Source organism: Micropterus dolomieu, linkage group LG11, assembly GCF_021292245.1.
Source record: "Micropterus dolomieu isolate WLL.071019.BEF.003 ecotype Adirondacks linkage group LG11, ASM2129224v1, whole genome shotgun sequence".
Taxonomy (NCBI): domain Eukaryota; kingdom Metazoa; phylum Chordata; class Actinopteri; order Centrarchiformes; family Centrarchidae; genus Micropterus; species Micropterus dolomieu.
In genome coordinates this window covers 26,450,725-26,467,400 of record NC_060160.1, presented here as the reverse complement: position 1 = coordinate 26,467,400, position 16,676 = coordinate 26,450,725, and the positions used below count along the sequence as shown (strand labels likewise).

At 39.9% G+C, this 16,676-nt stretch overlaps 1 protein-coding gene across 2 annotated transcripts in view; it reads right to left on the bottom strand.

The window, feature by feature from the left end:
* Positions 1-2,807: 2,807 nt before the first annotated feature.
* The window catches only part of pals1a (protein associated with LIN7 1, MAGUK p55 family member a), a 38,984-nt gene continuing 25,115 nt past the window's right edge, over positions 2,808-16,676 (bottom strand). Inside the window, exons 5-17 of one of the 2 annotated variants that reach the window (XM_046063661.1) lie at positions 16,126-16,233; positions 13,088-13,165; positions 12,836-12,976; positions 11,325-11,486; positions 10,872-10,949; positions 10,580-10,763; positions 10,298-10,369; positions 10,003-10,074; positions 7,199-7,372; positions 7,011-7,100; positions 5,928-6,040; positions 5,699-5,809; positions 2,808-5,562 (exon numbers count right to left, since the gene is read on the bottom strand). In XM_046063661.1, coding sequence (XP_045919617.1) covers positions 5,386-5,562; positions 5,699-5,809; positions 5,928-6,040; positions 7,011-7,100; positions 7,199-7,372; positions 10,003-10,074; positions 10,298-10,369; positions 10,580-10,763; positions 10,872-10,949; positions 11,325-11,486; positions 12,836-12,976; positions 13,088-13,165; positions 16,126-16,233 — 1,560 coding nt within the window. In that variant the 3' untranslated portion in view covers positions 2,808-5,385. The remainder of the gene's footprint in view (positions 5,563-5,698; positions 5,810-5,927; positions 6,041-7,010; positions 7,101-7,198; positions 7,373-10,002; positions 10,075-10,297; positions 10,370-10,579; positions 10,764-10,871; positions 10,950-11,324; positions 11,487-12,835; positions 12,977-13,087; positions 13,166-16,125; positions 16,234-16,676) is intronic. The other variant, XM_046063662.1, reaches the window with a different exon arrangement.

Here is a 16,676-nt window from a genome sequence, read left to right as displayed (position 1 = left end):
CACACCAACAGATAGTTTACCAGATATGTGGCTAGGTGAAAATTACCTACACATTTAGCAAGCACAGATTTCAATAATAACACCTCACAGTGCTTAGCCATGAACAACAGACCTTTTTATCATAGCAGACATTTTTGCTGTCATAGTATTAAATGCACAGGTGTCACTAACATTACTATGGCTAGTTAAATGTTCCATTATTGTCAGTGAGCCAGTGTATTTTTTGGATCATGTTAATCTGAATGACATTGGAAGAACTTTCTTTCCGTAATGGGGTTTTGAAGATATTCTTGTTGCTTGCTATTGAGTTTAGGCAGGGTTAGGTCATTTAGAAAATAATTAATCTCCTTATCAGTAGCACAGCAAACTGATCTATAAAGCCAAGTGTAAAAAACTCTTTGATATTACTGGGCGTAGGTACCAAAGTTCCTGCTTGAGATTGTATTGCTGAAATTGTGGAATTTGCTTGTTTTTGTTTACTGTAACCGACTATAGTTTCCCTAATGTATCCCCTGACTTAAAGTGAGTTTGTCTTGCTCTAAACTAAGCACTGAAACTGAACATGTTCGCCGATCAGAACTGCAACCGTTGCTTGCTTGTGCTTGTCTGTGTAGTGAAAAAACACCTGACCAATCTGATCGCTACAGAATGTATCTGATTCTTATGATGATGTCAAATGAAATAGTCGTTCATGGTTATGTTCCTCATGTAACCAAACCCCATGAAAAAAAAGGCAAGTGCCTTCCCAGTTTATTCTATGAACTCTGGATGTCAGATGAAGCTGGTTTAAGTCTCTGTATGTAGTCAATCGCTTTCTCTGGGTTATCAAAGACGTGAGGAGCATTCCCATCCATGTAGCTCTTCAACAGTGCAGGGTAAATAATGCTGAAGTCCCCCTCCCCCCGTGTTTACAGTGTTTGAGTTTTTTAGGGTGACTTTTCCCTTTAAGCCAACACACGCATACTTTGCGGGTAAACCTCTTGCTCTGCCTTGAGACTCTCTGACTGCTCTTCAAACCGGCTGAAAATGAAAGGAAAGATGATCAGCTCAGCTCAAAAAACACACAAAGGCCAAATGCAAAGTAAGAGTAGGCCTGACTGGTGACATGAAATCAAATATGTGAGGAACCTGCACCAAACCACACAGCGGATTTATATGAGTAGATGTTGGTATTTGACTATGTGACAATTGTACTATTATGTCTTAAACATCTGTGGAAGGCCACTGGTTACCATCTATGTGAAATATTTAGTGAACACGCCATGTTTACTGACCTGTACAGAGGAAATTCATGGGAAGTTGGAGTGAGTTTTTTTATGCTGATATCAGTGCAGCGTGACGTGATGATATGTGGAGGAGTGAAGGATCAGACCAGGAGAATCTTTCTTTGGAAGACTCACACCCAGAGTGTGCTTTTGATTTGACATGATCAGACAGGAAACAGCAAGTTTACCAACTTCATATTGAGGACCAGACCAAACACTTCACTCCATGAAGGTAAAGTATTTCTGAGAAACAGAGCTTGTTCTCCCTGATGCTGGATCTAGGGGAGTGTGGCTTGGCAGTCCACTGAGACAACTGTCCCACTTCAAAGGTCACGCATGGCATCAATAATCTGGAGAACAGCGCCGCCTTGTGGCCTCTTTATATTACGTCAAAAAGCCATCCCACAGTAGACTGCTCAGCTTTTGCGGAAGCTACTGTGAAATGTAGTTTTTCCAAAGTTGAGTTATTTCGCACTGAATAAGGGGGTGGAATTGAAGAGGGCGGACCCTCCAATCCTATTGGTGCATTTTGAATTATGTTCAGTTTTACTCTACAGAATAATAACAGTGATATGGTGTCAGGTCTACTAGTTATTTCACTCTAGAGAGACAAGAAATAAAGTGATGCCATTTTACAGTGCTGTGAATTCAATGTACTTAAAATATATCTGGCTAAATGCCAATAATTACAGTTACCACCTGCATTATCCAGTAGGTCTGTATCGGTTAATTATTGCATGCTGTACATTTATGCTTCATTAGATTTATTTTATTTTATTGTTATGTACTGGCGACCTGTCCAGGTTGTACCCCGCCTTGCGCCCGATGTCAGCTGGGATTGGAATAGATTTCTATTCCAAAGTTAAGTTTCTGGGCTGGGTTAAAAAGATCATAGGTCTACAACCAAACAAATAGGGCACGTCCAGCACATGCAACATACATGTAGCTTATAATGATGAGCTGATAGCTAGCCGCACACAGCCTGTGGTGAACAGAGAGTGGCTGGACCATGGGCCTTTACATTAAAAGTTATAGAATTCATAAGTAAAAAGTACGGCTGTGTCCATCTCTTTCTGTTGGAGGTCACTGCCAACCAGATGATCCAGGTTGGCTGCTTGTATCTTGGATCTGTTGGAGGTGACAGTGTTCTTTTCTTCTACAATTCTTAACTAACGTATTCTTGCCGTTTGGAACAGTGTGAGCGACAAGAACTGGGGAACATCAGTTACAGTACATGATAACCAGTTTTGGTGTGGTGTTCCTCACTTAAGTCATCGAAGCCTGTTCAGTTGACTGATGAAAACCATGGGATGCGATTGAAAGCCCCAGAAAAGCTAGTACGTGGATTGTGTGGTTTGAAGTGAGATGCTACACTTCATACATGAACTTTCAGTCTCAATTGCTAGAAGCTGTTCCTTGCATGTGAACACCATGCCAAATTCCATTCAACTTTCAGGAGTTTTTACACATAACTTTCAGTCTGTCTTTAGAAAAAAACTGTCATTGAAGAAACCTTAAAAAAACAAAACAATGAGCCATGAGTCATTTTCTATCAATCATCTATTTATTTATTCATTGTGAATATTCATACAAAAAGCAAATTTTCTCAGGAAGAAGTGATGTCTGATAAACAAGAAGTGATATCGATTAACTTCACATTCAACACAGTTCATTTCACTCAGCCCCTCCTCCTCCTGGACCAGTGGCAGGGAGGTGAGGGAGGTGAAACCTGCAACTGGTGCATTCTGGACTTCATAAATCTATTTTAATATTACAAATATATAAATGCTCCACCCAGAATTAACAGTGATGTGGTGTCAGGTCTACTTCAGGTCATAATAATACTTCAGTCTTCAAAGACAGGCACAAACACACGTACATCCGTTCACACACACACACACACACACTAAATATATAATAAATTCAGCATCATGTGCCTATCAGGAGCACATCTACAAAGTACAACGTTCACGTTTCCGTTACCCTCTAAACAGTCAGGGCTCAGGCTGAGAGGTCGTTTCTACTCAAGTGTGATCAGACAGGACAGAAAGAGTCAGCTGACGTGATAGTCTGTCGTATGGCAGTCAGAAAAAACAGCCAGGAAATATCAAGTGCCATGTCCTTTATTTTAGTGTTTATTGCAATAATGTACACTTTAACAGACGAGCCAGTCAAGAAACCAGCCGTTCAACCAGTCAGTCAGTCAGTCGGTCGGTCAGTCAGTCAGTGTTCAGAAGGCTGCAGCTTCAGGCCATAAATCGCCGGACTCCCTTCAACAGGGGAAAGTCAGCGTCTAATCCACTGCTGCGGTGTGTTGTACAGAATGTGTGTGTGGCGGGGGGGGGGGCGCGTGTTCTTCATAGCAATAAATGTGGTGGCTCAGTGTGGACATACATTTTTACTTGACGTCTCCGTGTGTGAGACTTTCACGTTTACTCCTCACAGGGGCCTCATTTGTACACGTTTTGTGCTCGGGACCAACACCACGCCACGCCCGAGTTATTCAATAAAAAAATGAAGCTGCTTGAATACAAAATCAAATGCTTACAGTGATTCTCGGCACTGCAAAGAGCAAAAATAATTTGACTGTCGTAATATAAATATTTAAAATCATAATGGTTGAAATGATCACAGTGTAAAGTCGAAGGATGCATTATAGTTAAGACCTCACAATTCTGAGAAAGAATAACTCTTTAGGTGAAGCAGACAAAAAAAAAGTATTTTCCAGGTCCATATTTTGGTGACGATAAGAAAGACACCAGTTTCATATAAATATCACTGCTAAATAAAAACAGTATGGACCAGTAGGGACCATCCAAGATCAGTGTTTTTCAGGACAGTCGACGCACAAAAAGTTTATATTCATCAATACCAGTGACACCAGGTCAATACATTCTAGAAGATGCTGTGTATCTACTGTCTGCAGTGTGACAACGTTTCAGGGTCAACAGTAAGAAAAACTCAAATCTGAGATATGAAGAACATTTTGAGCATAAAGTCATAGTATTAATTAATGTTAAGATAAAAGCTATGTTGCGATTAGTTGTGCTGTTGTACAACTGTTGTTGTAATAAAGTTTTAGTTCCGGAGAAAATGTCATAAAATTACAAGAAAAAGTTTAATTATGAGAATGAAATTTTAGTTGTAATATTTTGAGATGGGGTCATAGTGTTACAGGAAAAATATCATTTCAAGAATAAAATGTTGTATGTTTTAAAATTTGTTAAATTAGTATAGAGAAAACAAGTCATAGTATTACAATTTTACTAGAACAATGTTGTAATATTTTGAGAAGAATCTATTACGAGAACTAAGTGTCCCATGCTATGAACACAGTCATAGAATTACGTCACAGACTTACAAGAAAAAGTCCTAATATGGGATTATGTTTTAATTTTACAAAAAAAGGGTAATATTTTTTTAATTAAGTTGTAAAATTAGATTTTTAATAAATTTATAACCAGCCATGGGAAACAGCTGATGCCAGTCTGTCAGCTTTTAAGTGTCAAACGAGGGAATATAGATGAGCTGAGGTTACAGGTTTAACCACTGAGCACCTTGATATGAATGAAATGACACCAATTACATTAAGACTTTGTTGAAATGATATGAGAGGAAGGCAGGCAGAATTTCATCGTAGTATACTACTGCTCTGCTGGTAACTGCTGGGAACTGCCAATGTCAGAGAAAAGTGAAACTGCAGTCCAAATCCATGTAATAGTAACTGTATAATATAAATATATGGACTGTCAGGACAACAAAACATGTAATCTATTTTATGGTGACATATATGTGCATTGTCTTCTCAAAATAACCACCTTTCCCCTAAAATATGACTTGATATATAAATACTATGACTTTTTTCTAGTGAAATTCTGAATGTTTCAAGTAAAACTGCAACTTTTGTAGTATTGTGACTTACAGCTAATTCTCACAGTAGTAAGCACTTTTCTTGTAAAATTACAGATTTCTTTCCGTAACATGATGACTTTTCCAACTCTCAAAATCTCAGATAACAGTGGCCCGACACTCCGCCGGAACTCTCACACAACATTTACGGTTCCAGTTTGTTAAATGTCTACAAATGTGCACTCTCAGACTGGCGTGTGTGGCTGCGTTTTCAGCGCAGCCAGGAGCAGGGCACCCACTGGGGTTCAGTGTCCAGTTTGTTGATGAGTCGTAGCAGCTCGTTATAGGCTTTGTCCTGGTCCGTGTTGACGATGACAGCATCGAACAGGTGACCGCAGCTCTGCTCCATCTCCCGGGCTTTCTCGATGATGTCCCGCAGCTCCTCGGGCTGTACACGCGCGCGACACACACACACACACACACACACACACAAAAGCATTACTTAGCTTTTTAGAGATGTAAACACCAGTGATATTTATCTCTGACCGAGTGTAAACAAAGAGTGTAGTCAGTTAGATAGGAACCTTGGGGTTCTTGTTGTTTTTAGCCAATAGGGCCCGGAGTCTTTCCTGGGATGGCGGAGCTATGAAGATGATGTAAGGCTTCAAGTCTGAACTCCTCAACACCTTTAGAGCCTGTACACACAAACACACGTAAGTTAGGATTCAACCACCAGCTGTTGAACTTCTGTTCTGTAGTGGAAAGATTCTCTCTCTGCCGTGTGTGTGTGTGTGTGTGTGTGTGTGTACCAACCTGTGTGTGCAGACAGAGCACACAGATTTTTCCAGTGTTGATGACCTGTCTCACCGAGTCTGTACTTGTCCCGTACAGGTTCTTCTCAAACTCACCAGACTCGATCAGCTTTGCTGGGAAAAACACAGGAGGGGAAATGTCATTTGTCACATTTGATGGATGTGCTGGCAACTACTTGTAATGTAACATTTCATTTTCTCCTTCCAGTCTGAAATTGATACTTTATCCAACCTTTGGACCCTGGGATGGTTTTCCACTCACTTTCGTTTAGGGCTGAAACGATTTATCCATTAATTTGATTACTAAAAAGCATCGACACAAATCCTTTGTATCGATGCTTCGTTTGATCCATATAACTATATAGCACGGTGCTTACGCTGTGATCAGGTGAACACGACGTGATTATGGTGGCGCTGTTTGCAAAGAGCAGGAAGAGAGAGAAAATAGCGAGGGACAAAGAAGAAAGTGTCCAAAACAAACAACCCTGTAATGTTACAGTCTGTCCTCCGGAAAACAAAACTAACGTAGCCTACCCTAACAGCACGACGGCCCTGATCAGAAAGCACCCGGTCTGGCATCAAGTCCACGGAGAGGCAAGCAAAAGTACTTCTTATACGAGTACTCAATGAATCGATGAAAACAAATAAGTAGAATACTCGATTACTAAAATCCTTGTTAGCTGCAGCCCTACTTTAGTTACAGGCTTGCGATACTGTAACTACATGTCGGCAGGCCGTTACTGTTTTTCCCCAGCCTTAACGGAAACATACATGAAAGTTTGAAATAGCTTATAAAAAGAAATTAACACAATATAAAACTGTTTGGGTCCTTCAACATTTATGTCCACAGGTTTTTCACAAACAATCAGTCTGTACATTAGTAATGTAAATCCGTAGATAAACGGGTGAATGGATAGGTCAGTACTAAATGCTAATAATAATAATATTGCTGGATTTTGTTGCCCCTTTCAGTTTTGGATCAACAGCTGACATCGTCCTGTGTGTGATGTAAACAGGGAGTAAAACCCCTTTTCTTAATTTACTTTAAGCTTGAGAATTATATCGGGGTATTCAGTGATCTTACCTGCGGCCAGCTCTGCCTCAAAGGTCTGACGAGACACAAAGTGGTAGTCTCGGCCACTCATCTCACCTTCTCGCCGGCTCCGCGTGGTGTCTGCAACACAGACACACACACACACACAGGCTAGTATTTCCACAAACACATAAAAGCATATGCACACAGTGTACAGCGCGTGTGTTTGTAGGTCTTACGAGGCACAGCTCCAGCGAAGCGTTCTGGTTGGTTATTGAGCAGTCTCTGCCTGAGCTCCGCCTGCCCGCAGCTGGGCGGGCCAATCAATGCAATCGGACGCTTTCTATTGGCAGGCTGGTGGTACAGAGCCATCTCCTCATAGGTGAGAACGTCATCATTATCAATATCTGGGCCAATAGAAACACAATGAAAAAGTTATAATAAGGTCCAAAGGAAAACCCGTAGGAAGGCAGGTTAGATGGAGAAGGTGAGGATGTCAAAGAATAGAGGTAAAATAAAAAGGAAAACAAACAGGAAAGCTAGGAGCTAGGAGAGCTAGAACGTATGGAGAGAGGAAACGACAACTATGCTGACATATCAATACATAGACAAGACATATTAATCCTGATGTAGGCCAGCAAGTCAGTAATAAATATTTGATCTTAATTGTTTAGAACAACAAAAGAATAACAAATATATCTTAGTACAGGGTATATACACAGGAATCCTGAAGTAAAATTCAACACCTTTTTAAGACCTTTTCAAGACGGTTTCAACATATTTTAAGACTGCCGCGCCACTTTGAGCTATAACGATTAAATCAGCCACACACCTTTAAAAGGGATATTTTTGAAGTTTTAAAAGGAATTCAAGTATATTTATAACCTTTATTTATTGCCTATATGTCATCAGGTTGTAACGCCACCTAAAAATTGAGGCATTCACCAACTTTCCCAGTTGCCTATAACAGCCTGTATGGGCCTATTGTTCTCTATGTGAAGGGCTGGTCAGATTTCCTGCGAAAAGCAACTGTCTTACATAAGCTGTGACGTTTATGTACACAATATTACAGCAAATCATGTGAAACGCAGTGTAATTTTGTGTTTTAGCTGATTTAAACTAGATAATGTGAGCTTGCCCGCAATGATATGTGTGATAACTTTCACCGACCACTTGATCAATACAACAAAATTCAAATAGGGCAGGAGGGAACAAAGATGAAGAGAATAAACTGAGTGATGAAGAACCTTAGTATAATATTATAACATTAAGTTAAAAGTACATTGTTAACGTAATAGTAAACTGTAAGTTTGATATTAATATATTCATTATGTTCAATATAATAGTATATAACTTACCACAATAATTCAAATTACAGCTGTTTAAGTTTGGGGTTGTTTTTTATTCATTAACTTTGTGCAAGAAAAATGCTCCAGGCTACCTGATAACCAACCTTGATTTCGGGCAGGCTACTAACTCGTCAATAATCATAACCATTTATGCAGAACAATGAGTTCAACATTTATAAAGTTTGTTGCAGCACATCAAACTTTGTCTTTTTTTTTTTTTAAATCCCCCTCCATCCAGTGATTGATCTGTTCACAAAAAGTGACACCGACGATACCATCGGCTTCATGAGAAGTTCAACGTGTTTCAATAAAAGGCAGAGATTTAGCTAAATAGCCAAACGTTAGCCAAACCCACACGCTCCTTGAATTTTCCCTGTTGTCTTCTGTCTTACCGATTCCGCTGCTGGCGGCGCATCTCGCTCTTGTTTTACTTGTAAATCATTTTCCGATTCGCACGGATCTATTTTTTGGAGCATTTAAGAGTGAAATAGGCGCTCGGTGGATCCCCGCGCCTAACGTTACAGAAAGGAATCGCAGTCGCTTCTCTCTGCCTGTCTAGTATTTTTGGCTACGCATTATAAATAGATACGTTCACCTACACTTTTAGCAAACAAACTTTTGGACAAACAGGATTTTCATATTGAAAAAAATATCTTCAAATTTTAATACCTTGTTAAATGGCAATTAAGACTTTTTAATTTTCGCAAAATTGACTTGTTACCTTTTAAGACTTTTTAAGACCCCGCGGACACCCTGTAGTAATGTAGTGATGTATTTAGCCTTTATGAATGGAAATGTCATCAGGCCTGTGTAGAGGGTAGATTGTACACGTTCTCTTATCTTTCTCTCTTGTTAGCACAGCAAATGCTTCCTGGATATAGGACTCTCACTCAGGAGCCTATTCTATTTATTACTTCCTTTATACTATAGCGGATATGATCATGTAGCAACTATTCTAAATTTTAGACTAAAAAGATACTAAAATAAGAAGCATAATGCTGTTTGGAGATAGATAAGATAAGAAAAGATACTTTAATGTCCCCGAAGGGAAATTTGTTTTGGACTCTGTCCATTCTGCAGCAAGACAACACAAAATACAGAAATAAAGAATCTCTCAACACATATTCTCATGCAACACAACACATGCTGTCATATACACTATATAGACAGTTACCTATATAGTAGAACACTGACTCTTTCTTCCAATGCCAGTTTTGACCGAACAACCCTTTTGGCTGCATTCCACGCAATGTAGCACAACCCTTGCACAATGTGATATTGCACACCCCAAATAGCCTACGTACTGCACAAATAACATACGTAGAAATCCGTAGTCCATTAAACAGTCCCTCAAGGTTGTTGTCGTCGCAACTACTAACACAAATTCAACTAATCACTGTGAATTCGGTGTGACTTGCAATTTTGACCAATCATTGCAACTTTTCTGCAAATGTCATTTCCCGCAAAACGGTGTCACACGTCGGCAATCTCAGTGAGGCATTTTAGAGCGCAACAATCACTAAAAAGCCCTAAATAGAAAATGTGATGTGATTCACCTCACAGCTGGTTTTCCGTGACTACACTTTCATGCAGACATGTGTCTACAAGTGCTGGCAGTTTATATGCACATGAAAGTTGTGACACAATTACATTTGATAACAGACTCACAGAAAGACAGGCAAAACAGGCCATACCATCATTCCTGTGAGCATTGTACAAAGGCTTCTTTCTCTTCCTCTTGTTCTTCTTCGCACACCACAGCTTCCCTGTAGACAATTTAAAATACATGTTTGAGCTACAAGGCTTATTGCCTTTAATGTATAGAAACACACAAATGTTACTTTACACACATCTTTCACTTGGAATTTATGTATGTGTGGGTGTGGAAAAAACACACACAAAATGGTGTCCTGTGAGTTAGCCAAACTATAAGGTTAAACTGGCTGTTTACAGTCAGCAGGTTCTAGTGTAGAGAGCAGAGGAACTGACCAGACTTCTCAGGCTCCTTGTCTTCTTCGATGGTCTGCTTCATGGCTTCTCTCTGCTGCTGGAAACTCTTCCCTGTGGGAAAAAAAAATTGGGGGATATGAGGGAAAACAACCAGCAGTCATATCATGGAGTACAGAGTGGAACAAAAGCTTATACAGCGGAATGTCACAGCTACCCATCTATTGCATTTGCCCCCAAGAGTTTGACTAAGCAGTCTTTAAATGCCCCAACAAAGAGCTCCGACAAAAGACTCCAGCCACAGAGACAGACACACAGTAGTACCTGGTACCAGTCCAGCTAGCGGCTGGTTATCCTCATCTCCGTCCCTGTAAGCCTGCCACCAGTTGGGGTCTGACTGGCTGATAATGTGGAGAATATCTCCTTTCTGGAAGGACAAGCCCAGCTCTCTGCACGGCACATAGGGGTCATCCGACGGGTCATAGTCGAAATGTGCCTTCACATGGGTCTGGAGGAAGACGGACAAATTCATGAGACTAGACAGGACGGCGTACATCTCTAGCCGGAAACATTTCGAATCTGTACTTTTTGCTTTTATTCAGGACTCCGAACTCACCACAGACTCTTTGACAGGAGGGGGTTTGCTTTGAGTGCAGGGAATAAGCACAAAAGTCAGGAGCCCGTGCATGTCCGCCTGAGACACACACACACACACAGAAAATAAAGCAGTTATTTATCAGCATTAAGTTACTCTTACTTAAATTGTGCATTTAACCTTAAGACTGCCTCATCGTTGCTGTTGTACCCACTGTAGTGAACGTATACTGCTATCAATATAAAGGAAACTACACAAGAAATGATCATCTTAACACAAATCAGTGGCAAGGAGGTACAATGTACAAGTAGGACAGGAAACATTAAAAAAAGCTATAAATGAATGTTAGCACTTGGAATAGTAAACTGTATTATAATTACTGAAAATGAAATACAAAATGACCAATCGTTCTGTGGTGGTATTTATCACTTACACAAAGAAGTGTATTAACTATGAGCCCAAGGGTATACTTACAAGAATATCAAAGACTTGGTTGACATCTTTCCCTCTGATCTCTATGCCATTTATCTCCAATATTTCATCTCCTTCTGATAAAAGTCCACTCCGTTCAGCTGCTCCGCCTCGAACAATACGACTGATCACCACACTGTCCATTTCATTACGAACAGTCGCCCCCTACAGAAATCACAGAATGATGGACAAATAGTGACATCAATTACAGGATATAAGCCGAAGGAAGAAAAAGCTAGTGCTATGCTGAAGACAATAGAGATCAAATTATTTACAGACATGAAATATAGTCCACTGATCGTAAAGGAAAGTTTAAAATGCTTTGCAGAGAGCAAAAAACAAAGCATAATTTTCAAAACCAGCCAAAGAACGTGTTTTTCAGAGTTATTTTCACTTCAGCTACTGCTGACATTTCCCATATCCCATGATTCTTAGCCACTGAAGTGCTAAAGCTTCAAAGCCTTACGGGAGTCACAGCTGCTGATAGAGCTGGGGGTAACGTGACCTCTGTAATCCATATCACGATTACTTGTCACACCACACTTGGTAATGATAAATGAAACTATGTTTTAAAAAATTCTAGTAGAGTGTTTAGTAATTCTTTTCACTGAACAATAAACAGAAAATCATTATAATGACTCTGGGAGACATTTATTGAGACACATGTTTTATACATTTAAACCTTTGTTTGCTAAAATAAAAAAAATCATTGTAATCTATTTTCCAACAGTATTTGTATTTTGCTTACATCAAATCCACGGTTTGGTTCATACCTCCATCTTGGGTTAATTAGTCAAAGTTGCAGGCATGATCACTCAGTCATGACTTGACCAAAATAGTCACATGACACACAGATGACAATAAAATTGGTTGAAGGTGTAATAGTTACAAAATATAAGCCTACAGCGTGCTTAGAGCTACAAAATGTCAGACTGAAATACATTACTTTCAGTGGATTTTCTTCAAAGGTGAAGAAACTCACACAATGCTTTTGCATATCTAACCAAAATAATCCGTGTTTGATTTCTGTAAAATTAGAAGGCATTCAAAGCCTGCTAGCCAGTATAGTAGATGCACCTTTAGCCTGGAATAAGACTTAGCGGATTAATGGAAGGGGTTGTTTATTAATCTGTCCTTTACTTATACACACTTATCCAGTGCAGAGTCAGGGAGCAGTTAAAGCTGATTCCAGTTCACACTGGCGAAGGGGCAGGTGGAACCCTGGACATCACAGAGCTGCAATATACGGACATACTATCACTCACACTAACGGGTAATTCATAGTCTCCTATTAAACTAACTGGACTGTGGGAGGAAACCAGAGCACCTGGAGGAAACCCAAGCAGGCAGTGGAAAAACATGCAAACTCCACACCCCAGTCACCCCTCCATGAGCAATAACACTGAGCAATTAAAGCTAGCTGAATAAAAGCTAAAAGTGGAAGTGTGGTAGGATGTCAGCTCTCAATGTAACGGCAGTCTCCTTAATCTTGAGCGAGTGAGTGTTGGTCTTACCAGTGGTATGTCTTGGGCTTTCTCTATGCGAACTATCTTGACAGTCTCTCCTCCCCACTGGGCCAGCGTTTCTCCTTGGGTGGGCAGCGGCTCAGGCTGCATTTCCCTCTCTGCAATGCTGTCATGGGCCAGGAGCAATGACTGCAAAACACACACGCACACATACAACTCAGCTATGGGATCAGAGCAGTGACCACCACTACGGAATTCTTTTGTTTATTTGCCAATACAGCTGTGTGTGTGTGTCTCTACCTGAATGTGTATGTCTGACAGCAGGCTGTCGAGTTCAAGTCCCTCTTTGTTCTGACTTGGCTGGATGAGATTCCTGACCTGAAACCATGGCAACATAAAACATAACTGTATCATCATGAGAAATATTACCACAACTAATATATATTATTCCTGTAGCTACTGCGGACATTACGGAGCATAACACAGAATGCACTAGGAGAGTTCAGTGTTATCGTAATGATAGAAACAATGGTAAAGACCCAAAATTAATAAACAGGATTTATCTTTCTGCAATCAAATAAAAAAGTCAAACAGTTAAGTAATTAGTTGATGCACTGATCAGTCAGTCCACCAGTCAGTTGAGTGGCTTGCTTGCTTGAGTCATTTTCAGTAAATGATTATAATATATATATATTATATCGACAATAACGGTGGCCCGATGGCCCAGGGACTGGAAAAAGTAGCAACTCACTGGCCCGATCAGGCCAGTACAAAACATTAGTATTAAAAAAATGAAAACGAAACAATTGCATAAGAAACTCAACATCCCGCAGCTGTTTTGCAGCTCTTGGCGCGCACCGTTGGCAAATCATGACTTGTAGTGAGGAGACGAGTGGTTATCAAATGTTATTTCTCAATCAAGCGGCAAACCTCTGAAGTCTGAAAGTGAAACCATGGAGACGGAACATAACCCCGCATTCTCTCTAACGGCATGTTAGTGTGTTTTAGGGATGCACCGAAAGGAAAATTCTTGGCCGAATCCAAAACCAAATAATGAAAGAAATTGCACATTTTTCCCCATTTATTTTGCCTTTTTTTTTTTTTTTTTTTTTTTAAAGCATTGCATGAATTAAATAGTCAAAATGTGCTTTTTACTCAGAGTTTCCCACAGGATTTGGAGAGACCATGGTGGATGGGTCCGAGACCTAAGCGGGTCCGATAAAGTAAATTACATGCAACCATTTACTTTTAATGTACACATGTAATATGTTTTATACTTTCTGTGAATATAATCCAATTAATCTTATTTCCATCCTGTATACACACCTTATTTTGAAACCCGGACGTTGTCACGTGTGTTTCCTCGCGCTAAATTCATCAAGTCCGACGCGGTTTGATAAATAATGTTGGATGTGGTTCTCATATGGCGTAACATGAAGTCTTCACAGCCTCTCTTCAGGTAGGACTCTCATACTGCAGCACTTGTCTTTGTAAAGAGACAAACTGACAGGATAAAGTTGCTAACCTGCCTGTCAGCTCGCTCTGGTTACCATAAAAGGCTTGAATATGTGTGCACTCCAAATTTAGGTGCGGCTAGCTTAATTGCCTTCTCACAAACGAGTGACAGAAACACTCAAAGCGGGTCAGACCGTTTGTTGCCTTTTCTATAAAGTCAGCCACAGATGGAGTGGATGTGCTAGGAGACAATTCAGCAGAAGAGTGTCTGCAAACAGCAATTTTTGCATCTTTCTCAGACACTTCAAAATGCTTCCACACTGCTGACATGTCAACCTAATTGTTCGGTAAAATTTCTTCTGTCTTTTGGCTTATTAGGCCTTATTATTTTGCTATTTTCGGCCGATACATTTCGGTGGCTGAACATTCAGTGCATCCCTAGTATGCTTTGTTTTAAAAGTAAATTGATTGTTAACTCCTAACTTTGTATTTTTATCATTTTAAATGATTACATTTTGGTTTAATTTTTTTTATTTCCAGGATGTAGGCTATTTAATGAACGATTAAACATGAATAAAATAACTTCCAAGTTTTTAGTTTTGTTGTAACACTGCTAAATTACAACTTTTGGAGGGAGGGACAGTAAAAATTGTCTTGGGGCCAGTAAGTTTCAAACCCACTGGCCTGGTGGGGCCAAGTTGCAAAAAAGTTTAAAGTTGATTATATTTACAGCCAAATTCCTACCTATCATTTAAAGCTTGGCTCAGATTACAAGAAATTAGTTTATTCCCTATTCATTATAATCAAAGGAGTAATCTGGTCTGGGGCCTACTGGCAGGACAGTAAGGGCCAAAAAACTGGGATGCAGGCCCATCATGGGAAGACAAATAAACAAGGAAGAAGAATTGAAAGGACAACTACAAGGGCGGTTAGGGTAATAAGGAATAACAATGTATTTAGCTAACATGGAGTATTAAAATGGGACAGGAACCATCTACGCTCTAAATTATACATCTTCAGCTATTTACTAATATCATCATGTCATGAAATCTGTGAAATTTGTCCCTAATGGGTAAAAAGGGTAAGGATTTAAAGACGTTTCACTCTCCACTTGGCCTAATACAACCTAAAACTATGAATAATACTTGAACTATGGTAAGGCATTTAGAGTATATAAAATTGTCTTGCCCATTGTGGCTGTTTGTATTTTTGTCATTTCTTTTCCACTCCATTAACAATGACAAAGGGGGTTTCTGGGAATACAGTATGAAATAAAAGCTTTTGTTCCTATAAAGCCAAATGCAGGGCAGGGGGCGGAGATGCCCACATGGAGCAGAAATAGTGCTGCTTCTTTAATGAGATTCCACTGAAATGAGCCATGAATAGCTCTTATGGTGAGCCAACTCAACACTGTGGCAAAAAAGTAATTGCAGCACTGATCGGACAAGCGTACTGGTAAGCTGGCTTCTCTTAAAGTGGTTATCATCAACCTGGTGTCATCTCATAGTCAAAAAAATCCAACTTTATAGAGTTAGATTCTGCTTTAAAACATTTCCGTCAGTCTTTGGCTCTGTCCTTCTGACAAATTAAATGCAGTTTGAGCCAAAACTGACATTGGTACCACATATTAAACTGGCAGTTTATTTAAAAATATGATCACAAAATAAAAGAGTTGGCGAACTGGAATGCGTGTATTTGCAAAAGTGTGTGTGTGCCTGTGTGTGGACACGCACATACTGTAAGTGTTAGTCTTTCAGCTCTAATTGATGCTTAACAGAGCCGCTCTGTCTCCAACCTCGTTATTACACACTCGCTGACACGGACTGTTACTGTGTGTGCGATTGTGTTTTTGTTAGCATTCTGTCAGATGACCACGATCCTACCTCCATGGCCAGCTGAAGTGCCTGCTGTGTGTGTGGGTATGGAGGAGAGGGTCGGTGCATGCTGGAGGACACTGCATTATGGATCTTCAGCGCTGACTGGAAATCAGACTAAATGGGGGAAAAGAAAGCATGTTCTGTCAGATTCCACTCAACTGGAGCTCACACATGAAGTATATGCATGCCCTCCTTTAACATAACTCCCTGTTTTTACATTGTTTAAAAGTTTTTCCAATTGCTGTTGTTAAACTGCCAGAAAATCTACTTGATCATTTACTACAGGGTAGTTAGGATGAGCACTGAATTATGACCCCAATTTCAGTAATGGTTTTGAAGGCTTATAAGACAAAACACCAGGTTTGGTTTCAGTGTAGCCCAACTCACAATTAAGTTGTTTTTGTGTTTCTGTTGTCAGACACCTGAACAAGCATAATAACCAGTGACTGATCTAAGCTCATAAACGCTACCTGTTAACCAACAGTAATTCACATGCTGCTGCAGTGGGACGTTGTTATTTAATTTTCACAAAGTTGTCTGAAAAAATAATCCTAAAT